Source organism: Myotis myotis, unplaced genomic scaffold, assembly GCF_014108235.1.
Source record: "Myotis myotis isolate mMyoMyo1 unplaced genomic scaffold, mMyoMyo1.p scaffold_m19_p_12, whole genome shotgun sequence".
Lineage (NCBI taxonomy): Eukaryota > Metazoa > Chordata > Mammalia > Chiroptera > Vespertilionidae > Myotis > Myotis myotis.
The window spans coordinates 6,681,937-6,707,808 of record NW_023416316.1 but is presented as its reverse complement, the minus strand read 5'-3'; the positions used below and the strand labels follow the sequence as shown (position 1 = coordinate 6,707,808).

The following is a 25,872-nucleotide window of genomic DNA, read 5'->3' as shown; positions in this document are numbered from 1 at the left end:
CATCTTCCCATTGACATGTGAGAACATTCTGATCAGAGCTTTTCCGGAGGAACACATCTTTCTTTCTCAGAGCAGTCAGGGAAAGGGCATTGAGGAGTAATGCTCTGAGTTTTAGATCCACCAAAGGACAAAGTCATCCCTCTGCTGGGTACCCGTAACATTTCACTGGAAAGAAAAATTACAATCCGACATAGACTGCCCGGGCTTGCCCACTGGGCAAGTTTGCGAGGCTGAGCTGGGAAGAGAGCAAATGGCCTTTGACTACACAGGCAAAAGGAGGTGCAGGAGGCCCTGCAAGCCCACCCAGGGATGCACCCCTCTCAGTAGTGAGTCTGCTGCATCAGCTGTGCGAGGTCCCTGGGTGGAGGCAGGGACCAATTGCTGTGGGAAGGCAGAGAAGAGAAAAGCACCTGAAAGAGTTCCAACAGCTATGGGGTGGCTGCTGGCTAAAGCCAAGAGGGGAAGGGACACTTCCTGGGACCAGGTGGGGCAGGTAGTGAAAGAACAAGGGCCCAGGCCATAATCTGGAGGGGACAGCCCTTAAGAACATGAGGTAGTTTAAAGCCCCCTTCCCCTCCAGGCCTTGGTCAGCTGGGCCACTCTGGGCCTCGGGCTTTCGGTTGAGGAATCCTGGTCTCATTCTGGAGATTAGAAGAACTTGGAGAGGAATGTAAGGGCAAAAATTCTGGTGGGTGAATGGCCCTCCACTGATGAAAAAAGAGACTGCAGGTTTTGGATTCAGTCCTGGGGTGGGAAAGGGGGAGAAGCAGAGCACTCCAAAGGAGGAGTGTTTATTCTTTTAGCAGTCTGAACTTTGTTCCACTACCCCTTGAAGAAAGCAAGGTGACAGGAAAATGCATCAGTAGTGGGCATCAGAATTCAGAGCATGGCATTCTGCTTAGCTGTTTTTTTCAGAGGGCCAATAGGAAGTCAAATGTATAAGGGAGGCAAGGAGTCGAAGGAAGGTAGGCCTTGGTAGATCCAGGTAAGGAAGCTAGGTAGCTGGGAGTCCCAGCGGAGCTGGCAGGCAAGTCCAAAGGATGACGTGATTGCCAGGACTTTGCTTGGATGAAGTCAGCAGCGGCAGTGGTGGTTCAGGTGGTGGGGAGAGGGCCCCACAACATGGTGTGAGAGCAGAAACCCTTCTCCCTGAGGCCTTGTGTGGAGAGAGGACACCTAACTTAAGATTTGGTTGCTGTGCCCCATTCTCAATTTTCATGCTTTCCAAAGGAAAGAGATGTGCTACATCCTCCTCTCCTGCCTGGGGCCCCCACTTTGCTCAGAGAACCTCCTGGCACCACTTCGCCCTTTTATGGTGTGTGCTTTCACCTGGCAATTCTGTGGCTAGAAAAAGGCAGTTTGCTCTCTGACAGACAAATGCACGAGTCTGCTGAGAACATGTGGAAAAAGGAGGCATGGTCACACCCCTCCCTTTCCACTGAGGTAGTCGTCTTTGTCAACATTATGGAAATAGTCATCTCAGCCCATCCCACCCGCCCTCAAATTACAAAAGAACTATCTCTAAACAATGACAACACTGTTACATTAAACATCTTCACATTCTGTAAACTGCAAGGAAATGCATCGGCTGCATTCACACAAAAGCATGTGCATCATGTTGAAGGCCATACATTCAACTCTGTCGTGAAATAAATATATAGAAAAATGAGCTTAAAAAAACAGACAAACAAACAAACACTCTTCTTGCTATGGAGGCAACCGGAACGGAACGCTGCTGCCCCCACAGCCTCCACCTTGGTCTCTCTGGCTCTTTCTTCTGGAGCCGGTCCCGCCCACCCAGGGCTGTGTGCTGGCCTGAGGGGGGTGCCGGGAACAGCTCACTCCTTGCTCACACTTGTCTTGCAGGAGTGCAGCACCACCTTAAAGAGGAGGGGCAGCTGCTCCAAGGGCACATTCACCATTTTTCCTGGGGACAAAGTGGGAAGAGAAGAGTTAGCAGTGGCCGCTAGTGGAAGAGCATGTCCCTCTAGTTGGGCTGAAGAGCAGATGTGGCCTTTTTGAGTGACTAGGGCAAGGGTACAAGGAGTATCACAAAGACACAGACTGGCTAACATCCTGATACCCAGGCCCATTTTAGGGCCTGAGGTGAAAGTTATAATCATTGCTATTATCCAGGGAATACTTACTCTATGCTGGGTGTTTAAATGCATCATTTCACTTAATTCTCACGCTATTTCTGTGCGACAGATATTACCATTTATCCCTATTTTACAGATGAGGAATCTGAAACTGAAAGGGATTCCTAGATGTCCTCTTAAAGCCAAAATACCACGAGAAACTTATATCCTGTTTTCTCTTTTTTCCTGATGGACGCTATCATTCTATAAAAATTGCTCTTCAGAGTAGTATAATGGGTTAGTAAAAGTACTGAGAAATCCAGGGTTAAAAAGAACCTACAGGTTTCTTTACTGGAGGCCTTCTCAGAGCACTCGGTGTGCTAATGTACACTATAAGTATTGGGCTGTGGTTCTCCTGGACGCACCGAGAGTCACCTGAGGAGTTAAAAATACTGATGCCCAGGCCCCCTCATACCCACGGAATCAGGCTCTCTGGCGGTGTAACCCAAGCTCGGATATGTCCTAAAAGCTGACCACTGAGCCCAAGTGCTGCCAGGGCTGAGAAGCCGGCTCTGTGGGGAGGGGGGTAATTACTACTCCCCATTTATTTAAGAGAGCGCCTGATGAATATCTCATTTGGTAGAATATCACTTTGAAAATGCTGAGACATAAATATCAAAACATCCTTAAAATTCTAACAGCTGAGCTCCAGTTCACATCTGTAAATTACTCTGGGCCCAAAAAGTAGAATAATTTCTACTAAAAAAGTAGAATAATGTCAAACTGAAAAATTTTCCCTTCAAACTGGTACTGCTGAAGGTGACAGGAGCAAGCTCTGTCTAGAGCTCCACTTCCGAGCGCCCCCGGTCAGTGCTGGTGACGACAAACCACCACCTCTACCAATGAAGCCGGGCAGCAATGCCAACCACAACCCGGCCTTTAAATATCAAACTCAGCGGTGAGACCACAAAACACCAACAAAAATTCCTTTACAAACACAGGATTTGAAAATTATTTTAAAGATATTGCTTTAAATGAATGATCCCCTAAAAATCTATAGGCAATTCTATGAAACAAAGTTAATGTTTAAAATCGAGATATAATTAATTCACATAAAATCCACCCTTTCACAGCTGACAATCCAGAAACAGTTAACTTGAGAAACTCCGAGTCATAATATCACCAACCACCAGCCTTGCAGAGTGTGTTCTGAGGTTCAGTGATAAAGGCCACAAAGCACCCTGCACAGCACAGGTGTGAGGAAATGCTAGATCCTCCTCCCCACAGAGAAAATGCGCGCTTCTCGTTACAACGCGGACTGAAACCGAGGGCAAGGGGAGGACTGCTTTTATGCAGTTGGTCTTGGGCCCGGAATGAGGATCTGAAAACGCTGCTTGCCTCATTCTCTTCACAAGCTAAGAGAAGCAAGGAAGGGTTGGAAAGCCAGCACCCAGAATGTTACCTGCAATATACCGAATCTCAGGTAAGCACATCATGAGGTCAGGAAAGCGGTTCGGCTGATGTGTGTATTTATACTCAGTGAAATCCTGGCAGATGTACCAGTATCGCTTGTTCAGCTGCTCCAGCTGCGAGGCACTGGTCAGACCCCTGACATCTGGGAAGAGAACCACACAGGACATGAGAGTGTTTTCTAATGTGGAGGAAACACCAACTCCTGGAACAGATACGTATTTCAGTTAGAAGTTATTAAATATTGCCACATAGAGGATCTGTTCTCTTTTTGACATGGAGGAACAAAGTTCTAAATGAGGGGAGAGAAGCAGATAAAGAATAAAAAATACATAGGACAATCACTAGACTGAGCCCCCTGAGAACTAAGTGGTATCTTTCTCAACTTCATACCTGGCTTCCCAGTACAGGGCTTGAAACAAATAGGCACCAGTTGATGCTGAACCGCTCACTATCTGACAATCTACCTTTCCTAATTTATCCTTCACAGTACCTTTAAATTTGCCCTTTGCTGGAGCCAATCAGGAACTTTGATGACACCTAGACATTTATGCTTGTACATATACTCACATGGTCTCCTGGGTTTCTGCTCATACTACTCTAGATAGAGTTCTCATTTCTTTAAACACACACACCTAACCCCTTTTTTATATATAGATATCCTATATAATAAAAGGGTAATATGCAAATTGACCCTAACAGCAGAACAACTGGTCGCTATGACGCACACCGATCACCAGGGGGCAGACACTCAATGCAGGAGCTGCCCCCTGGTGGTCAGTGCGCTCCTACAAGGGGAGCGCTGCTCAGCCAGAAGTTGGGCTCCCGGACTGTGAGAGGGCGCAGGCTGGGCTGAGGGACGCCCACACCCAGAGTGCATGAATTTCGTGCACCGGGCCTCTAGTTCTACATATAAATCCTTCCCAGCCTTTGAGGCCCAACTAGAATTCTCCTCCTCCAAGTAGGTGCTACTTCTCTCCCCCAATCTGAGGCTCCAGTAATGTGTCACATGCCATCAGAGTATATTCTTAAAGCCAGGAACCTGGAATCTATTTTATTTTTCAATGTCTTTAATGGTCACCACAGGGCCTGACCTCTGGGAGGCACACAGATCAATATACGAATGGTGCAGAAGCAGGAGGAGGTGTTGGGGGTGGGGGGAAGTAAGCAAAGGGGAGGGCTGAGAATCTCTGGACGGGGCAACTGACTATAAACAGAGCACTTCAATGTCACAGGCAGCAAAAGAGCCCAGCTCTACTCAGAGCAGAGCACTCGCACACTGCTTTGGGAAAAAGAGAACACAAATTCTCCTTTGTACTCTGCTTACCAGCAGCTACCAAGCCACACTTAGCAGGTAATACTCCACGTTAATCACATCCAGCATACTTCTAGTTAAAAGCCATGCTTGATATGTGTGTGTGAGCTTTGGTGAACCCCACTCTGCCCTGAAGGGGACTCAGAAGCATGCCAGCCTTCGCAGAGGCCTTATCTCCAATAGGTTCATCAGTCACTCTGCTCTTCTTCAGTCACTGGCCAACTTGGTACATATTTTAAATGACGCATGTACTGTCCTTGGTGTCTGCATTGAATGCATTGAAAATGACTAAACAAAGCGAATCCTCTTCCTTCTGCTATGAGTTATAGAGACTGTGGCATTTAGGTTTGAAGAAAAAACCCAAAGCATGCCCTGCACTACAGAGGGGCACAATGCTGATAGGCCCTCTAAGACTGGTACCCATAAGGGGTGTCACATTCTGTGTGACAGTCCTGAGGGGAAAGGGGGGCATGAAACGTAAAGGAAAATGTTCACTGGCAAAAAAAAAAAAAAGGGCCCCTTCTTCACACACCCAAGCACTCACCTTGATTTAAGAAGTTAATTGCTTTCATGCAAGCATACTCCTCATTGCTGACCTTTAGCTGATGGAACTTGTGATACAGGTAGATGAGCCGCTCGATCACCTCCATCCCTTCATCACTGAATCTGGGGAACAGACACAGGTGTTAACAGTGGGCTCTGATGCCAGCAGAGGTCAGGCCAGAGAAGGCAGGTTTCTGACAGCTCTGTAAGGCATCTGACATAGGAAAGAGGCTGAGCTCGGGAGAAATGGAATCCAGAACTATTAGTGAAGAACAGGGGATCCCTGGTTTGTCTAGAGGCCACGCAAGGCAGCTCATGCAAGCTGTTATTCCTAAAGTCAGATAGGGTCGATCAAATCTAAATCCAGTTCCATCGTGTAAAAGCTATGAGACCTTGGCCTGGCTGGGTGACTCAGTTACTTGGAGCGTCATCCTGTACACCAAGCATGTCAAACTCAAAGGCTAACATGGCCAAATAAACAAGGTTTAAGTTTATGTGGGCCACAAAAAAACAAAAGCTTCAATTTTCATAGAAACGTAGGTTTATTTCGATAGAGACATGCTGAATATAAAGGGCTGAAATAAATAATTGTTAACATAAAATAATAGAACGTTTTAATAAAAATTAATTTTTTCTTGAACATTAACTTACCAGACACTAAATAACTGCACAAATTAATAAGCGTAACACAAATAAATCTATTTTTCTTGTTCTCTGAAAGCGAAGTATTTCCTGTTTTGCACACCAAACAAGTCAGTACAAGACTAATGACGTGGCAATTGGCTGTGAGTATTAGTGGAGAGAAATGGTGCGCCTGCGCATAAGGCACGTGAGGAAAATGAATGCAACACGATTATTAGTAATCAGTCGTTAGCGAATGTTGTAGTTCGTTATTAATAATTATGTATAACGATATTGTAAAAATTAAGTTATGAAATTTTTATTAAAACGTTTCTTATATATCGTTATATTGGCTGGGCCGCAAAAATATTTGTTGTGAGCTGCAAGCGGCCGGCAGGCTGCGAGTTTGACATGCTTGCTGTACACCAAAAGGTTGTGAATTCAATTCCTAGTCAGGGCACATACCTAGGTTGCAAGTTTGATCCTTTGTTGGGGCATGTATGGCAAACAACCAATAATGTTTCTCTCTCACATTGATATTTCTCTCTCTCTCCCTGCCTCTCTCTAAAATCAATAAAAGCATATCCTCAGGTGAGGATTAAAAAAAAACAGCTCTGACCCTTAGAAAGTAATTCGACCCCTCTAAACTTTGAGGTCCTCCTCTGTACAATAATAGTGCATGCCTGCTCAGGTAACAAGGGACAAAGGAGTTTGGGATGTAAGTGTGGAGAAATATGACATCATTAATATACTGCTACTGTTGAGATGCAGCTTCAGTTTCAGTGGCAGCTGCCTTGTGACTCTATGCGAGCCTCAGCCACAATGTAGAAAAAGCTGCTGATTGTATTACTGTAGGTTCACTGCTTCCAGCAGGGCTGAGGGTATGCACAGTGACATGCTTTATTGGCATCCTTGACTTCAGCTAGGGAGGGAGGGAAGCGTTAACTGAGCCTCCGTGCCAGGCCAGTCTCTGTGCTAGCACTTTGTGTGCATTATCTCATTTAACTTTCTTAGGCCCACAGGTGAGATGAGATTATCATCAACCCTGTACAGATAAGAAACTGAAGTTCAAAGAATAGAGGGGACTGGTCCACAGCATGCAGCTAGGTGGTGGCAGAACTAGAACTTGGAACCAGGACCAATTTCCCAAGGCCTTGGTTTTTCAGGTATCTAAGGTGACATCCACTGGCAGAGAAGACTCAAAACTCCTTTCTTTACATTAAGCGTAAGCTCCCTGAGGAAAGACCAAGTTTTAGGCAAAGGAGAGCGAGGATAGGGGACTAATACCCTGGTCATAGATGGAAATACATATATTTATATGCCTAAGTGACCTTTACGACCTGTCACTATGATACGCACTGACTACCAGGGGGCAGACGCTCAATGCAAGAGCTGCCCCCCTGGTGGTCAGTGCGCTCCCACAGCCAACCTCCCCTGGTTCCTCCCCCTGCCGGCCAGCCCTGATTGGGACTGGGCAAGTCAGCTGAGGAACCACACCAGTGCACGAATTCATGCACTGGGCTCCTAGTGTCTCATAACAGAGATGGAAATATCACCAAACCAAGGAGGGGAAGGCATAATGGGAAAGCCAGCATTTATGAAAACTGGGGTCAGGCCAGCCTCCACCCTTCTAGAGGTGGGCTGGACTGTGGGCCAAGGAGCATTCCAGACAGGTCTTAGATGCATCTCAGCCACAGAGATGCTCAGCCTAAGGCTGCTTCGTGGTAATTGTGTTCAGATCTGGTACTGAACATAATCATACAGCCCCATGCCAGGCAAGAAGGTCCTAACTGGGAAGGGTCCAGGACACCTGGGGATGTACTATTACTTTCTGCATAGACTTTGTAGGCTTTGCAAGGGATTGGCTTCTGAGGCAAGCCGACCATTTTTCTTCCCTGGGGAAAGCCTGGCTCTGGTTGGGGCCAGCGGCACCTGCACTTCTCAAGCACCAAGGGGAGCCGCAGCAGCAGCTCCTTCCAATCGGATCTCTGACCCTCAACCTCGAGGTCAGGCTCCTTGTCAGTCTGAGCTGGTGTTTCTTTCAGTCTGCTGATCTGAAGTTCGATGGCTGACTCCATTGCTCTCTGACCCAACGGCCTTTATGACTTCATGGTATTTTCCCAGACTGGCTGATACGGCAAATTTACTAGGTGTACTGGTTAATAATGCGGATTTTTTTCAATACTAGTATATTGAATAACCACTGTAAATAAGCGTATCTACCACTGAACCATTTGTTGATTGACTGCTACTTGCCAGGCCCTTTGTTAAATAGTCTACATATGTTATTCCAGTGGATATTCCCAACAAATTCCCAAAATGGATGCTAACATCTTCCTTGTTCACAGTGGAAACAAAGGATCAGAGATTACTGCATTCTTACATTTTACCCTCCTAATAACCTGTGAGATAAGTAATATCACCTCAAGTTTGGGGAGAAGAAGCAGGAGAGGTACCTTCCCCAAGGTTACACAGTAACTAACTAAGGGGTGGTGGGCCAAGGTTTAAACCCAAGTTTTCTAATTCCAAACCTGCCATTTTCTCAGCACTTCACTGTCTACTCCCTGATTGCCTTGCTCTTAACTGGTAACTACCACAGGGCCTCTGTGTTCCCACAGGAACTCAGGCAGGGCCCCACCCAGAACTGCCTTGCAGGGCTTCCGTGATGCACTGTGCCCAGGAGTGAGGAACCCTCCTCATCACAGTACTTGGTTGGCTACTTCTGTTCTGGGGAGGAAAAGGTCTTTAGTGCAAACTCCCTCTAGTATCTGCTTGGAGGGGTGAGGCAGGGATGGCATGGGGTAGGGTATAAAAAAGGGGGGTGTAGGCTGAGCACCAGTGTCAGCATCTGTCTGGTGGCCGAGCAGTGTAGCAAGCAAAGATAACACTCGCCCTCAATCAGCAACCTCTTGCCCCAAGGGCTCACTCTGGCACTACAGCACCTGCAGGTGTGTGGCTACCAGCCAGACCCCTAGCCAGGAGCGCCAACCTGGTTCCTGGCCGAGTCTTGAACTAACAGACACAAAGGAGCTCCTGAGTGTCTGGTCTGAGCATATGCCCCAGCTCTGCCCTTTCTCTCGGGGAAAGCACATATCTCTTTTCCAAATTTCTTAGGACCAGCTACCACCATAGACCCGCAGCAGTGGTGGGGAATGGCAGCCAGCCCAGCAGCCCCCACTCACTATCCACAGCCTGACTGCAAAGCTTTCCTCCACACCCGCATCCCACCCCTTGATAAACAAATTGTTCTCTGTTTCATGGGCCGGCTTTCTCCTGCAGCCGTGCCTCCTCCACATCTGCCCACTCCACAGTTCTAACGCCCCTGTATTCCCTGTCTACAAATTATCAGCATTCAAAGCCAGAAAGTTGGACAAAAACACCCATTCTTCTTCTGGGTTCCCATTACACAAGCATGCGAGGACAAGGAAAACATTCCTGTCAGGATCCCCCAAACCACTGGACCATTCAGTCAGCAATTGAAGCTGACACTATATAAGTTATGTCCCATTAAGGGGCGGAGAGGCCAGCTGTCTCTTTTTCATTCACCTAAAAGCACCTAACTCCCGGGAGCAGTCACCAGCCACAACCTTAGAGGAGCTGCCTGTGAGCACCCACACAGACTACAGGAGCAAAAGTAAGACTGTAGCTCCAGGACACACCCCAGAAAGTCACACTATTGAGAAGGTTAATGAACTTAGTACAGGGTAATGGCAAAGAGCCTGGGCTTTGGAGCACAACAGATTTAGGTAATAATCTCAACTCCAGCTCTCTCTAGCTTCCCAGCCTTGAGTTTTCACCTCTCTGAACCTCATCTGAGGAACTGGAATAATATTGGTGCAACCTCTTAGGGTGGTGTGAGGACTAAAATATGTTGTAAAATATGTTTGTAAGGTGGAATTTGGCACAATCAACAGCCTATAATTCTTAACTATTACCATTATTAATGGCATCAGCATCAGCGCTCCCATGATCGCAGCAAAAAGAAAAGCGTGTGTTTCCTGGATGTTACAGCCAGGGTCTGAGCAGGGAATCTGGGAGGGGCCGCTAGTGCTCCTGAGATACAAGTGCCCATTAAGGCCCATCTCGTGCAAGGCATCTTCTCGTGAGAGTGAAGGAGTCTTGATTAGGGCCGGGAGCAGTCACTGGCTGGTGCTACAATCTGCTTTAAATCAAATTCACCCAGGCTCACTGTCTGATAACAGCCTGATTAAGGAAAATGGGCACCATAAATTTGATTCAATATTTGAGAAGAGAAAAGGAGGTGGTCATGCATCATCTGGGAAAAGCCTTTTCATGACAGCAGGAACTCACTTGCACTCAAGTTGTGCAAAAGTAAAGGCATTTTGGGGGAGTGGGATAGCGCAGAAGCTGGCAAGGTAGGAAAGAGCTATGGCCAATTATAGATGCCACACCCTGGGTTTCTAGCAGAGAGGGGACTGCTTCACAGTGATGAACTTGATTCCAGAGGTTCTCATGGCTCCATTTCCTCTGACCGCTTGGGCAGTTCCACATGCATCTCAGATTCAACAGACCCCAAATCAAATTCAGAGTGGCTCATCTCTCAGCCTGTTCTGCTCAGGCTCCATCATCTTGGCTAAGAGACTGGCAGTATCCCCAACTTCTTTGCTCACTGAAGTCCCACTGACTTTGCCTCTTTGCCATTCCCTGACTCTGCGCTGCACCATCCCCATAGTCCCTGCTGCCTTGTCCAGGCCTTGCTTTCCTTTCCCTGGGCTAAGGAACAGCCTCCCACCCAGCCACCGTCCGATAGCCTTGTCCATACCAATCCATCCTGAGCTTTAGTCACAGAGCTTCCTAAAATGCAACCTGACCATGTAATTACTCCACTTAAAAGTACCCTATGACTATCTCTCTCCCAATTTTTTCTGGGGGGGAGGCAACCAAAATTTTTCGTGGCCTTAAAAAAAAAATGTATCCTATGACTTAATACTAACCATTTACACAATAAAATCCAAATTCTTTAGACTGGCATTTGAGCATCTTTATGACCTGTCTTTTCTGTACCTTTCTTTCCAGTCATTTCTTCCCTCATTACTCTGTGCTCAAATACATTCTCTCTATACCCTAATCCACAGGACTGCTTTTGGCTCCCTGAACAAAGCAACTATCCAGGACCGCAACTTATAGGACTTTGCTTTACTGTCCTCCTTCCTCCTATTCTCTATAATCTACCAAGAAAAATCACACTTAAAGATGCAGCTCAAATGTCTTTTCTTCTGGGAGCATTCTTTGATAAAGCAAGTAGAGGACTTACTCCCTACAGATTCCTATCTTTGCTTCCAGCCTAAGTCTCGGCTTGTCTTTTTGCCATGTGATTGAGTGTGCCCGAGGGAGGTGCACCCCAGTCCTGTGTAGAGAAGTGTGGGAACTGGAACTCTCTCCAGCTTTCATTGACGAGGATATCTTTTCTTCCCTCTTTCTTGGTGCTCTGGAATCCTAGTCTATGCTTGTACACTATCTTCACTTGCCCCTCAAACTCCACCAGTATCACCCGAGATTATAGACTGTATCTGCTCTGTGTCTCTCAACCCCCTATACCAAGAATAGGGGCTCTCACCTCAGAGTCTAAAACCACGTCTGCATCATCTGTAATTCCCACACTCCTCCCCCAACACACAGTAGGTACTCAGTAAATGGGCGTGGAATCAGAACTAACATGTTGCAGTTTAACTCGAATTTTTTCCATTGAAGGCTTCCATAATTGAGTAAGAATCCTAACAACAAATCTATTTCTTATCCTTGAACCCACTTGAGAGCTCAACAGCAACATGTATTCGAGTCAGCATTGTTCAACCGAACTTTCTGTGGTGACGAAAATATTCTATATCTGCACTTTCCAAAATAATAGCCACTGGTGACATGTGGCTATTGAGCACTTGAAATTGTGACGAGTGCAAATAAAGAATTCACTTTTTAATTTTAGTTAACTTCAGTTTAAAAAGCCACCTGAGATTAGCAGCTACTACTAGTGGACAATGTAGCTCTAGATTCTCCTTGGTAAGGAGCCTTCCTAGGAAATAAACATTTCCTCACTAACTCAGCTGTCACTGGCCCCTCCCTTGCTCTTGAGGTATAAGGAATTGGATGCAGAGGAATGGAGTGCATTATGAAACTCAAAGCCACAGAGAGCCCTGCATGACCAGTGATCCCTGCCTACCTGCAGAAGGCCTAGGAACACCCATCACTCTAGAGCAGCGGTTCTCAACCTGTGGGTCACGACCCCTTTGGGGGTTGCATGACCCTTTCACAGGGGTCGCCTAAGACCATCGGAAAACACATATATAATTACATATTGTTTTTGTGATTAATCACTATGCTTTAATGATGTTCAATTTGTAACAATGAAAATACATCCTGCATATCAGATATTTACATGATGACTCATAACAGTAGCAAAATTACAGTTATGAAGTAGCAACGAAAATAATTTTATGGTTGGGGGTCACCACAACATGAGGAACTGTATTAAAGTGTCGCGGCATTAGGAAGGTTGAGAGCCATTGCTCTAGAGGGAGTAGAACCCACAGACTCACTTTGTAGACAATCCCAGGATGCACTGGTGGATTCCAGACAAACAGGGGACAGGGCTTGCTTGGTCAGCTCTGCAAACCCTGATATATTAGAGCAGGCTAACTGCTATCCAAACACTCAGTCAGCCCCAAGTTACAGAGCAGGAGATAGGAATCTGTTGGAAACAATGAATTAGAGGCTCAAGACAAGGGGTTAGGTCATTTTCAAAATCAGATGTATCTTTTTACAGGACAAAGTGTCAGCTGGGTTCAAAACTATGCCATTTATAGATCATTCTGAAGCCAGTAGGCATCACTAAAAAGGAAATATTAGAAAACAGGGAAGATAGTCAACACTCCCTCCCTCTGCTGTGCACAGGGCTTGAGGGGGTTGGAGCTTTGCTTTCAGCCTAAGTCTCAGCTTGTCTTTTTGCCACGTGATTGAGAGGGAGGTGCACCCCAGTCCTGTGTAGAAAAGTGTGGGGACTGGAATCCTACTCTCTCTAGCTTTCATTGATGAGGACATCTTTTCTTCCCTCTTTCTTGGTGCTCTGGAATCCTATGACTTCCATTATTTTAAACTAGAGGCTCGGTGCACAAAATTCATGCAGTGGGCAGGGGATGGGGGGTGGTGGAGCAGGAGGTCCCTCAGCTTGGCCTGTGCCCTCTCGCAGTCTGGGGCTCTCATAGTCTGGGGACCCTCGCTTCTTACCACCCGCCTGCAGCAGAGGCAGGAGAGGCTCCCACCACTGCCGCTGCGCTTGCCAGCCGTGAGCCCGGCTTCTGGCTGAGTGGTGCTCCCCCTGTGGGAGTGCACTAACCACCAGGGGGCAGCTCCTGCATTGAGCATCTGCCCCCGGATGGTCAGTGCACGTCATAGCAACCTATCATTCCACAGTTCGGTCGATTTGCATATTAGGGTTTTATTATATAGGAGGATTGTCCAATAAAGGTAAATTATTAACATGTCTTTTTAAGCTTTATTTTTCATACGGATAAACTAATAAGCCAGAAAGTTGTATCAACAGATCACTTGTCCTGATTTTGGGTGTCACCATGTGATCCAGGTCTCCAGGGTAAGTAAAAGACCTGCTCTACACAGGGAGGTTAGAAGGATCCTGGATAGCTGGGATGAGACTTTATGCTAGAAAACATTGAGGAGAACCAACAGTCTCCCAGTCCCATGCTCTTATCATCTCACTGCATCTCAGATGCAGTAAAAGAACCTAAGCTTTGCACAGGCACAGGTTCAAATCCAGGCTCAGGATTCAAACCCAAAACCTTCAAGGGCAGGTCTCTCTGAACTTTAGTTTTCTCATTTATAAAACAGGCATAACCATACCTATCATGCTGGAGGCTGTGACAAACACGGAAGACAATCATATAAAGTGCCAAGCCCAGTGCCTGGCACACAGTAGGTCTCACTCTCCGATTGTAAATTATATCTCAGAGCCTCTCACTTTATAAGCAAAGTTTAGATTTTTGTTTCTCCCAGATACATGATCTTACCTCAGTAATCCAGATGTGATAAAAATAACTTAGCACTCTGCTAAGCTTTGCTGCACAATATCATTTATTCCTCAGAACTACCTTGTGGGGAGGTTGTAATTATCCCATTTGTTATTTGTATGATTATCCTATTCTATAAATTCAGGACCTGAGGATCAGAGACTTGACCAAGGTCACAAAGCCGGTCAGTGGCAGAGTAGGGCTTTAATGCTCATCCTTTGGAGCGCCAGGCAAGCCTACTGCCTTGTAGGGATGACAATGGTTTGCTTGCTTGGGAACTGCTCCCCAGCAGCCCTCACCTGTGTAATTCTTCATCAGAGGGTGAATACTTGGCAGTGACATCAGCCAGCTCCCCAAAGATCTGCTTGCTGTAAACGGTGAGGGAGGACAGCAGAATTAATTCCTGCCATGTAGAGCTCAGGAGGCACGTGTAATCCTTGATTGAGAGCTCGCAGAAGAAAGGCAGTTTCTTGATCCAGGCAATCTGCCTAAAGAGCAGCTCGTCAGCCAGGCGGCAGAGCAGGGCAAACAGCTCCGCCTGGGTCACAGCATATCTAAGGTGTAGAGACAGGGGAAAGTCACTTCCAGTGGCCAGAGGGTGAGGAAGGGGGCACAGGGAGAAGAAACTCCTAGGGCACAGAGGGCACAAAGGGGTTCTGGCAGTGGGTTCCTTGCCTATCCCCGTGAATCTCCAGCTCCATTCAATTCAGTCTGATAAAGGGGCAGGACTGGGGCCAGCAGCAAACTCAGGGCCAGAGAGGCAGTTTTGTGAGAAAAGGTTGCTGAGGGGGAACGAAGGCTTAGAAATGTGTGCAGTTACCAGGGATTATGACTTTTAATGTTGGCGTCTACTAATGCTTCATGTGTTAGAGAAAATTCCCAGTCACTCCTGCACTATTTTGGTAATGAGGGCTCCAGCTCCATTAGGGGAATCTGGTGCGCACCTAATACAGTCTGGCAGAAAAATAAGCCTGGTGCCAAATGGCTGAGAAAGACCAGAACAAGTTCCGAAGCTTTTCCTGCTCTCACTGCACCCCCTGGTGGTGAAAGTTCAGGCACTAGAGCAGTGGTTCTCAACCTGTGGGTTGCAACCCCTTTGGGGGTCGAACAACCCTTTCACAGGGGTCGCCTAAGACCATCGGAAAACACATATATAATTACATATTGTTTTTGTGATTAATCACTATGCTTTAATTATGTTCAATTTGTAACAATGAAAATACATCCTGCATATCAGATATTTACATGACGATTCATAACAGTAGCAAAATTACAGTTATGAAGTAGCAACAAAAATAATTTTATGGTTGGGGGTCACCACAACATGAGGAACTGTATTAAAGAGTCACGGCATTAGGAAGGTTGAGAACCACTGCACTAGAGTCAGAGTTGCTCAGCCCTTCTGAGCTAAGGCAGGAGGGAAAGAGCAGGACATTTCTCAGCTCTGGGCCAGATGACACGGGGGTCCCAGTGTGCTTTCTCTCAAGGCCCCTTGGCATGACTCTTCCCCACACCCACATGTACAGATTTATAAATTTTTTGTGTGGCCTTCTTCTAGGGAGAGATTTGAATTTCCTCTTTGAAATTAGAGACTAGCTTAAGAAATCTCAGGATACCTTCTGGAGGGTTTCTAAGCTTGGAAATACTCAAACAGCACATGCTCCAGGCCAAAGGAGTAATGGGAACAGCAATGGGTAGCCTAAAGGCTGAACTATTATCCACTCAGGCAGAGCTGACAGAGGAGTGAAAGAGTATTTTCTTCCATTCATCCAGGCCTGCAGAGAGCACATGGCACCAGGCTCCATGGGTATTTTGGCTAGGGATGCAGACAGGCTATAACCAGTTGGTGCCTTCAGTGTCTGGCTAAGGAGCCTAGACTTGATGTATGATTATACCCAGAATTATAGCTCATCTCTCGCTCAAGTGCTCAGACCCATTCCAGGGCCTGGCTTAACTAGGCCTAAGCAGAAACAAAAGCCATTTATTCCTAATTCCCCAGGGATTGATAAATGGCCCCAATTCTATAAGAAAAGGTGCTCAAGAGAAAAATGAGGGACCACTGACTTCAAGGATAAGCACAGATTCGCCCTCTAATACGAGTCATCACTCACTATTCCTGACATATTCTGAAGCCTGGGACAAAGCAGCCAGGGAGGAAGGTGGACATAGGGTAGGGAGCATTTTGAAGCTGCAAGGGCTAAAGAGGGCAGGGCTCACTCACCCATCTTCGATCAACATGGGTGTGCCCAATGGCTCCAGGTCCTCAGCTGACACCAGCTGGTGAATCAGACTGTATGACTGGGGATCCAGGCTACGAGCTTGTGGGGGCAGAAGTGGCGAGTGGGCAGAATAGCTAAAAAGGTGCGGTATGTATTGATAGTGTGGAGGCACAGACATCCCCATGTACTGCTCCCTGAAAGCCATGAATCCATTTAGTTCCACAGACCTACTGGAGAGAAAAGTCTCATGTTAGAAGCTGGCAGGGTCTACTTCCTACCTAAAGGGAATGAGCCAGAAGGTGGCTCAGGTGTTCTTTGCCCATGCAGCCTGTCTCCATCAAGCCGGGGACATAATGAATGGTTACATGCACCTGTCCTCTACTAGACAGGGGCTCTGTGTGTGTACGTATGGGTTACCACTGGACACCCAGGAACTGGCAAAGTAGATATTGAGTAAATATTGGCTAAATGAATTCTTCATACAGGTGTCACGGTTAGAGACTTTTTAATGGATACCAACAGACTATGATGATAAAGGTGAGTATTTTGGTTTTTGCTGCTAAGAAAACCGAAGAAGAGACATGCTAACGCCTTGCCAGGCCACAAACCAAAGCCAGCACTTAGCAAACAAATCTGGCATGTGGCAACAACTCCCCAAACATTCAAAGGAAAGAACAAACTAAGGAGCAACTGAATGAATAAAGGTTACAATATGAAGAGAAAGGCAGATTCTTATCTTTCTTTTACCTGTTTTTGGAGAAATATAGCCACTCTCAACCAATTTTTAAAAATCCTATAGTTTTACCTAGATGCACCTCCTGTAACAGGATCAGCACACTATGGCCCATGGCCCGCTTTGGTAAATTAAGTCTTACTGGGACATAGCCATGCATTCACTGACATACTGTCTCTGGCTGTTTTTGCACTATGATGGCATAGTTGAGTAGTTGAGCCCAGACTGTAGACCTGAGAAGCCTAAAATATTTACTGCCTGGCTTTTATAGACAGTTTGTTGATCCCTTTTCTGTAAGATTTCTGGGGAAAGAATGCCTTCTCTGGTAGCTGGTGGCTATATTTCACACCTAACAACTAACTTAAGGTACCATTATTGAACCAAAAGTCACCAAATTGGTATTCCAGCAAGTCTTACTAGGTTAAAAAGTTTTCCCTATTTCTTAAAATTTATAAAGTGAAATGCTTAACTCTTGTGGAGGCAGAGAAATTATAACTTCAGTGTGGCTTGTTTTATTTCAGTGATAAAGTAAACGAGAGAAAACAGCTACATTTAAAGTGTTATACTGTTAGGTAAAGAATGTATGTACCCAGGTTGCATTTATCAGTCTGTAGGAGAGACCTGACATTTTCAAGGTCCTTAGCAAAAATGGGTTGTGAAATGATGAGCCCTACCCCAAAAGACTGAGGAAGTAAGGATACAGTGACTAGGACAGACTGGCAGGAAGACCCAGCACAATGGTTCCTGGTGGGTCCATTCTCTGGGTGGTCTCTAGATGATGCTGGGATGAAGCTCACCTGGAGGACATAGTAGAGCCTGGTGAAGGCTGGTTGCTCTCTGAAGCCCTGTTCCCAGGGGAACTGTGGTCGCTGTCACCATGGTTGCTCCAGTGATTGGCCTCTTCCTCAAATTCCTGCCCAGACATGATCCTTTCAATCTCTTCCTCTGATATCTTTGAGAAGGAATTGATACATGTTAGATTGGGTGTTCAGGATTTCTTCCGTTTCTTCAAGACTGAGAACTTACTTCAACTTCATGGGGATTCCCAAACCTTCTAAAGAGAAATGCAGATACCCCCATACTTCCCTCTACCCCCATTCTCCAGGCTCATCACTAATTTAGGATGGCCTGGTTGCTTGCTTCCCAGCACCATAGTTCCCCATAGCCTTCCTCTTGCTTATTTACCTCTCTCAAGCCATAAAGCCTCTAGGGTTCTTCATCACTCCTCTTTGTCCTTGAGTCTATTCTTTCCTACCTCTGAATTGCCCCTCTTCAATAACAAAGTATTATTTGCCCTTTAGGACCCAACTCAAACGTCACTTTCTTTGTGAATCCTTCTATCACTACACCTAGACAAAATTTTAGGTCCTTTTTCTGTCCACTCATAATTCCATGCATTCTGAGAGAGGGTTCAAATAGCATAATGGTTAAGAGCATGAATTCTAGAGAGAGACCACCATTGTTCTAATCTAATTTCTACTTCTGCCACTTTCTAGTTGTACAATCTTGGGCAAGTCACTTAATTATTTGAACCTAAAATCCTTCATATATATGGTGGAGAGAATAATAGTATCTATCTCAAAGGATTGATGTGAAGATTAAATTAGTTAATACATGATCACATGTTTAGAAAAGGGCCTAGCCCATAGCAAAAATTATGGAAGGCTGACAATGATATCTTCATCATTAGTGTTATTTTTACAGCATTTATGGTAATGAGGCATAAAAATATCCTCTATAAGACCTGAGATTATGACAGGATTTTAAAAAAATAACTAAGTACTCAATAAATGCATGATGGATAACTGAACAAGTGCTCACTTATTAAGTATCGACCACAAACCTTCGTAGTAAGAAAGCTCAGATAAAGGAATTGATTTGCCCAAGATCACTGGCATGCCCATGCTTGGGCAGGAGTTTGAGGAAGAGGCCAAAATATCCAAATATTCAGTCCAGTGCTTTAGCTGCTACACCACATAGGGAGTAAATAAACACTTCTATAAAGTGCCTAGCCCAACTGGCTAACCTCAGCCTGCAGAAGGAGAGTGAGTACTGAGGAGGAAGGGCCAGGTGCATTTTTATTTCTTGTTCCTATGAAAAGAATGGGAAGACACTGTCTCCTAAGTCTGTCTAACTCATACCCACATAATTCTTGGCTCCAGGAGCCTGTAAGGAAACTTTGAGCTGTTCATAAATACAGGTGGCATTTAGAAGTGAAAGCACAGCTAGCACACAGGAATTGGAGGAAAAACAAGTAACATTTAACTGGTGTACAAGTTGAGTGATTGGTCTCAAATGGCTTGGATTGCATATGAATTGGAGGGGTTGTCTTTCTTTATTCAGTCACATGTTGCACACACACACACACACACACACACACACCCAAAACCTTTCCTCTTAAGGTCCTTAAAACACTGAAATCACTGTTTGCATTTTTTAAGACATGTGAAGACAGATGGTGCCATCAAACTACAGATATCTACTGAGGCCCAGACTAAAGCAGTCTCAGTGATGGTGGTGAGAGCAAGAACAGAGCGCGGTGGGCATGGGATAACTTGAGCTGGGTAAAAAGGGCCAGTCCTGGTAACATCAGCTTATTCCAGCTGGGAGTCAAAGTTAGCCTGCACCCAACTCTCCCATAGGACATTGGGAAATCACTGATGCATTAAACAGGGGATGGAACATGTTGGGAATGCTTGAAGCTGGGTTCAAATCTCATATGCAATTAGACTTACTGCTGGGCAAGTCACTTAAGTTCTCTAAGCCTTAGCTCCCTCCTCTTTAGCAGATACTACAGATAATACAACCTTCCTCATAGCTCAGGGTTCCCTCACAGAGTGCTGCGGTAAAGAAATATGCAGAGAAACCAAGATGGCAGCATAGGTTAACGCTGGAGATTGCTGCCTCGAACAACCACTTCAAAAAACAACTAAAAGACGGAACGGACATCATCCAGAACCACAGGAAGGCTGGCTGAGTGGAAATTCTACAACTAGGAGGAAAGAGAATATCATACCCAGACTCAGAGGAGGCACAGTGCTGAAGTGAAATACTAAGGTGCGGAGTGCGCGGGCAGAGCGGGCTGGTGGCGAGGGCGCGGTTGTTGTTTTCAATCGGGAGGGAGTTTCAGACTCTGAGCTCCAGATCCGGGCGAGTCTCTAGGGACCCAGACTCAAACGGGAGAAACGGGACTGTCTGGCTTCGGTGGGAACTCGAAGGCAGCTTTCTCTCCGAGGTTTGCAGTGGTTGCTGGGACTCTGTGAGGCAGAGCCCCTAGGGATGGAACTGAGAGCAGCCATAACTGCTCGCTCCGGCCCGCCCTGTAGATCCCCGGGGACCCGCCCCGCCCAAGCCCTGTGCAGAGCCATTTGCCGGATAGCCTCAGGCAAAGGCTAGATTAGCACCGCCCTAGAGATCCAGTACAGAAGCTCTCCCACTGCAGACACAGCGGACTCTCATAGCCAGTTAGCCTAGCGGTCAAAACACCCCCGGTATTACCGACAACAATCAAGGCTTAACTACAACAAGACTGCGCACAAAGACCACTAGGGGGTGCACCAAGAAAGCATAAAAAATGCGGAGACAAAGAAACAGGACAAAACTGTCAATGGAGGATATTGAGTTCAGAACCACACTTTTAAGGTCTCTTAAGAACTGTCTAGAAGCCGTCGATAAATGTAGTGAGATCCTCAAGAAATCTGAGACCCTCGATGTTATGATAAAGAACCAACTAGAAATTAAGCATACACGGACTGAAATAACGAATACTATACAGACTCCCAACAGCAGACCAGAGGAGCACAAGAATCAAGGCAAAGATTTGAAATGCGAAGAAGCAAAAAACACCCAACCAAAAAAGCAAAATGAAAAAAGAATCCGAAAATACGAAGATAGTGTAAGGAGCCTCTGGGACAGCTTCAAGCGTACCAACATCAGAATTATAGGGGTACCAGAAGATGAGAGAGAGCAAGATATTGAAAACCTATTTGAAGAAATAATGACAGAAAACTTCCCCCACCTGGTGAAAGAAATAGACTTACAGGTCCAGGAAGCGCAGAGAACCCCAAACAAAAGGAACCCAAAGAGGGCCACACCAAGACACATCATAATTAAAATGCCAAGAGCAAAAGACAAAGAGAGAATCTTAAAAGCAGCAAGAGAAAGAAACTCAGTTACCTACAAGGGAAGACCCATTCGACTGTCAGCTGATTTCTCAACAGAAACTTTGCAGGCCAGAAGGGAATGGCAAGAAATATTCAAAGTGATGAATACCAAGAACCTACAACCTAGATTACTTTACCCAGCAAAGCTATCATTCAGAACTGAAGGTCAGATAAAGAGCTTCACAGATAAGGAAAAGCTAAAGGAGTTCATCACCACCAAACCAGTATTATATGAAATGCTGAAAGGTAACCTTTAAGAAGAGGAAGAAGAAGAAAAAGGTAAAGATACAAATTATGAACAACAAACATGCATCTATCAACAAGTGAATCTAAGAATCAAGTGAATAAATAATCTGGTGATCATAATAGAATCAGGGACATAGAAAGGGAATGGACTGACTATTCTTGGGGGGGGAAAGGGGTGTGGGAGATGCGGGAAGAGACTGGACAAATATCGTGCACCTATGGATGAGGACAGTGGGTGGGGAGTGAGGGCGGAGGGTGGGGTGGGAAGTGGGAGGAGGGGAGTTATGGGGGGAAAAAAGAGGAACAAATGTAATAATCTGAACAATAAAGATTTAATTTAAAAAAAAAGAAATATGCAGGTTTGAGTCAGATGGATTTGGGAGGTTAATTTAAGATAAGTTATAAAGTGTGGGTGTATAACAGGAGCTCAATAAATGGAAATTCTATCCCTTATTTTTAATTATGCTTAAACACAGTTAAGAACTTGGAAATCACAGCTCTCTCTTTCTAACATACCCTCGAAACAGTAAAAGAGTAAAAGGAAAATTATATGCCCAGTATCAAAAAGTCAAAGGCAGTGACAGATGAAATAGGTTTCTCTAACATCAGTTCCCTTGATTCTAAATAGAGTTTGGAGGTGTAAGAAGAGCAACACAGGGTACTCGCCCACAGTTAACTTCATACACAATGGTGAAAAACTGAGAGCTTTTCCTCTAAGATCAGGATCAAGGCAAGGAAGCTCACTCTTAACATTTCTATTCAACATAGTACTGGAAGTCCTAGCAGGGCAACTAGGCAAGAAAAAGAAATAAAAGACATCTAAATCAGAAAGGAAGAAGTAAAATTATCTCTGTTTACAGATAACATTATCTTCTAGGTAGAAAACCATAAAGATCCCACCAAAAACCTGTTAGAACTAATAAGAGAATTCAGCAAAGTTGCAGGATACAAAATTAACACACAAAAATCAGTTGTACTTTTACACTAATAATGAATAAACAAAAAGGAAATTAAGAAGACAATCTCACAAGAGTATCAAAAGAATAAACGACTTAGGAATAAACTTAACTGAGGAGGTGAAGCCTGCACACTGCTGAAAGAAATTAAAACATACATAAATGAAAAGACACCCTGTGCTCACACACTGAAAGGTTTACTAGATTCCATGCAATCCTTATCAAAATCCCAATGGTGTTTTTTGCAGAAATAGAAAAAACAATCTTAAATTCTTATGGAAGTCCAAAGAACCCCAAATAACATAGCTAGAGGCCTTACAGTTCCTCATTTCAAAACATGTTGCAAAGGTATAGTAATCAAAACAGTATGATACTGGCATAAGGACAGACATATAGACCAAGGGAACAGAGAGGAGAGCCCCAAAATAAACCATGCATATATGGTCAAAAGATCTTTGACAAAGATGCCAAGACTACAAAATGGGGAAAGGATAGTCTCTGCCACAAGTGATGTTGGGTAGACTGGATATCCATAAGCAAACGAATGAAATTAGAATCTCATCGTACATAAAAATCAGCTCAATGTGAATTAAAGGTTTAAATATAAGACCTGAAAATATAAAACTTCTAAAAAAGCACAAAGAAAAAGCTTCTTGGCAATACTTTTTAATTGATTTTAGAGAAGAAGGGAGGAAGGGGGGAAGAGAGAGAGAGAGAAGGAGAGGGAGGGGAGAGAGAAAGAGAGAGAGAGAGAGAGAGAGAGAGAGAGAGAGAGAGAGACAGACAGACATCGGTTCCACTTACTTATGCATTCTTGTAGTACCCTGACGAATGATCGAACCCGGAACCTTGGCGTATTGGTACGACACTCTAACCAACTGAACTACCCGGCCAGTTGAATATGACACCAAAAGCACAATCAACAAAACCAAAAATAGGTAAATGGGATTACATCAAACTAATATACTTCAGCAAAATAAAGGAAACAGTCAACAAAGTGAACAGCCAACCTACAGAATGAGACAATACTTGCAAGCCATATATCTGATAAAGGATTAATATCCAAGATACACAGGGAATTCCTGCAACTAAATATTAAAAAGAAAAACCAACAACCTTTTTTAAAAATGGTCAACAGGTATATGAAAAGATGTTCAACGTGATTTGAAATGCAAATCAAAACCTCAATGAGATATCATGGCATACCTATCAAGACAAAAAAAACAGGAAATATATGCTGGATAGGATGTGGAAAATTGGAACCCTTGTGCATTGTAAGGTGGGAATGTAAAAATGATGTGGCCACTATGGAAAATGGTATAGAGTTTCTCAAAAAAATTAAAAATAGAACTACCATATGAACCCACAATCCCAGTAGCAGATGAGGATCAAGGTAAGTATCTGGAACCCTGGGCTTCCAGGATGGATCACAGAGTGTGACCGAGAACTCACCTGGACTGGCCCAATGCTCTTATTCCGGCCTCCAGGCATGCCATCTTCTCTGATTGCTGAAAGGAAACATAAGCAAGAGTGAGAAGCATGCCCACAGAAGTCTAGGCATGAAAAGAGAACTTCTTTAGCCAAAAGCACAGGGTAGTAATTAGTGAAGCCAAGATTAAAACACAGGTCTTTCTGGCCTCAAAGCACATACTCTTATTCCAGGCTACCTCATAGCAGATACTTTTGGGGCCCCAAGGTGCTGGGTACACACTATACACCCTCTATACATTCAATATACCCTCAACCAACGTGACTGCATTATTAATAGTCCCACAGTTACAAATATTCCATCAGGATGACACATCTGAAGACTTTGGTAAATTCAGGAGAGGAATAGAAAGAATATTTTCGTTCTCAAATATTTTTTATTTCCAGTGTAAGTTTGAGTCTCATTTGTTGAATGAGAAGAATGCATTTTTTATTTACTTTAACAAAATTAACCAAAATATTGACTTTCATCATTCCTCTCTATGAAGGCAGTCAGTAGAGTTCCATTGCCATTGATTTTCCACTCAGGTGATTCAACAAAAGGGAAAAGTTATGTAGCATTTTCTTTTTTTTTCAAAATATATTTTTATTAATTTCAGAGAGGAAGGGAGAGATAGAAACATCAATGATGGGAATCATCGATTGGCTGCCTCCTGCACACCCTCTACTGGAGACCAAGCCAGCCACCTGGGCACGTGCCCTTGAGCAGAATTGAAACCCGTAGCCAAACCAGCTACGGCTATTTAGCATTTTCTAACTGTAAAAAAGCTAGATTTAAATATTTAAATATTTAATTTAAATAGTCCCCATCCTTTAAATAGTACTAACCTCATTAAGAATTACAACTACTATAAGCCAGTCAATGAAGGAAAAATACCACATGATCTCACTCATTCATGGATAATAAAGACCATTATAAACTTTTGAACAATAATAGATACAGAGGCAGAGCTGTCTCAAACAGATTGTCAAACTGCAGCGGGAAGGCGGGGGAGGGTTGGGGGGCAGGAGGGAGGGGGGTAAGAGATCAACCTAAGGACTTGTATGCATGCATATAAGCATAACCAATGGACATAAGACACTGGGGGATAGGGGAAGCTAGGGGACTGTCAAGGGCGGGGGGGAAAAAAGGACACATATGTAATACCCTTTGTAATACTTTAAGCAATAAAAAATAAATAAATAGATAGATAAATAAATAAATAAATAAAAAAGTATTACAACTACTAATACTATTACTATCATCATGGAGCACTTATTACGGGGGCACAGAGAAGAAACCCCTAATTTGCAATTACAGAAAGCCTCTGGTGTCTGGAAAAGCTTTCTAAAAAAAGACAACTGCTAAACTGAATCTTAACAGATGATCAGGATTTATGCAGGCAGGGAAAAGGTCTCTAAGCTGAGTGAACAGCACACAGAAAAGCTGCGAGCTGCAAGTAAGCATGGAGTGCTCTTTCTGGGAATTTCCAAGTGGTTCAATCTGGATGGATGAGGAGAGAGAGAGAAGGGTAGCAAGAGATGAGGCTGGAGAGGCCAACTGAGGCCAGATCACAGAGAGCCTTGAATGCCAGGCTCAGAGTATGCCCTTTAGCAGAGGAGCCTGAGGATGACAGAATGCAGGAAAAGGATGAGGTCAGGCTGACATTTTCAAAAAATCCGTGATGGCCACTGTGGAGGGTGGTTTGGAGGGAGTAAGGGGATAAACTAACGGCATCATATGAGAACAAGCTTTTTTTTAAAAAAAAATATTTCTTTATAGATTTCAGAGAGGAAGGGAGAGGGAGAGAGAGAGAAAACATAAATGATGAGAGAGAATCATTGATTGGCTGCCTCCAGCACGTCCCACACTGGGGATTGAGCCAACAACCCAGGCATGTGCCCTTGGCCGGAATCGAACCTGGGACCCTTCAGTTCGCAGGCCAACGCCCTATCCACTGAGTCAAACCAGCTAGGGCTGAGAACAAGCTTTGCTATAATATACCTACTTGAAAAAAAAAA

General features: G+C 44.7%; 2 protein-coding genes across 3 annotated transcripts in view; both read right to left on the bottom strand.

Moving 5' to 3' along the window:
* Positions 1 to 3,678, bottom strand: part of NR5A1 (nuclear receptor subfamily 5 group A member 1) — a 39,920-nt gene extending 36,242 nt beyond the window's left edge. Inside the window, exon 1 of the mRNA XM_036329695.1 lies at positions 3,541 to 3,678. The gene's annotated coding sequence lies outside the window, so the exon portion shown is untranslated. The remainder of the gene's footprint in view (positions 1 to 3,540) is intronic.
* Positions 1,528 to 25,872, bottom strand: part of NR6A1 (nuclear receptor subfamily 6 group A member 1) — a 165,097-nt gene continuing 140,752 nt past the window's right edge. The window contains exons 4-10 of one of the 2 annotated variants that reach the window (XM_036329692.1): positions 23,836 to 23,891; positions 17,816 to 17,970; positions 16,288 to 16,515; positions 14,366 to 14,620; positions 5,408 to 5,529; positions 3,541 to 3,693; positions 1,528 to 1,927 (exon numbers count right to left, since the gene is read on the bottom strand). In XM_036329692.1, the coding sequence (XP_036185585.1) occupies positions 1,839 to 1,927; positions 3,541 to 3,693; positions 5,408 to 5,529; positions 14,366 to 14,620; positions 16,288 to 16,515; positions 17,816 to 17,970; positions 23,836 to 23,891 (1,058 nt within the window). In that variant the 3' untranslated portion in view covers positions 1,528 to 1,838. The remainder of the gene's footprint in view (positions 1,928 to 3,540; positions 3,694 to 5,407; positions 5,530 to 14,365; positions 14,621 to 16,287; positions 16,516 to 17,815; positions 17,971 to 23,835; positions 23,892 to 25,872) is intronic. The other variant, XM_036329693.1, reaches the window with a different exon arrangement.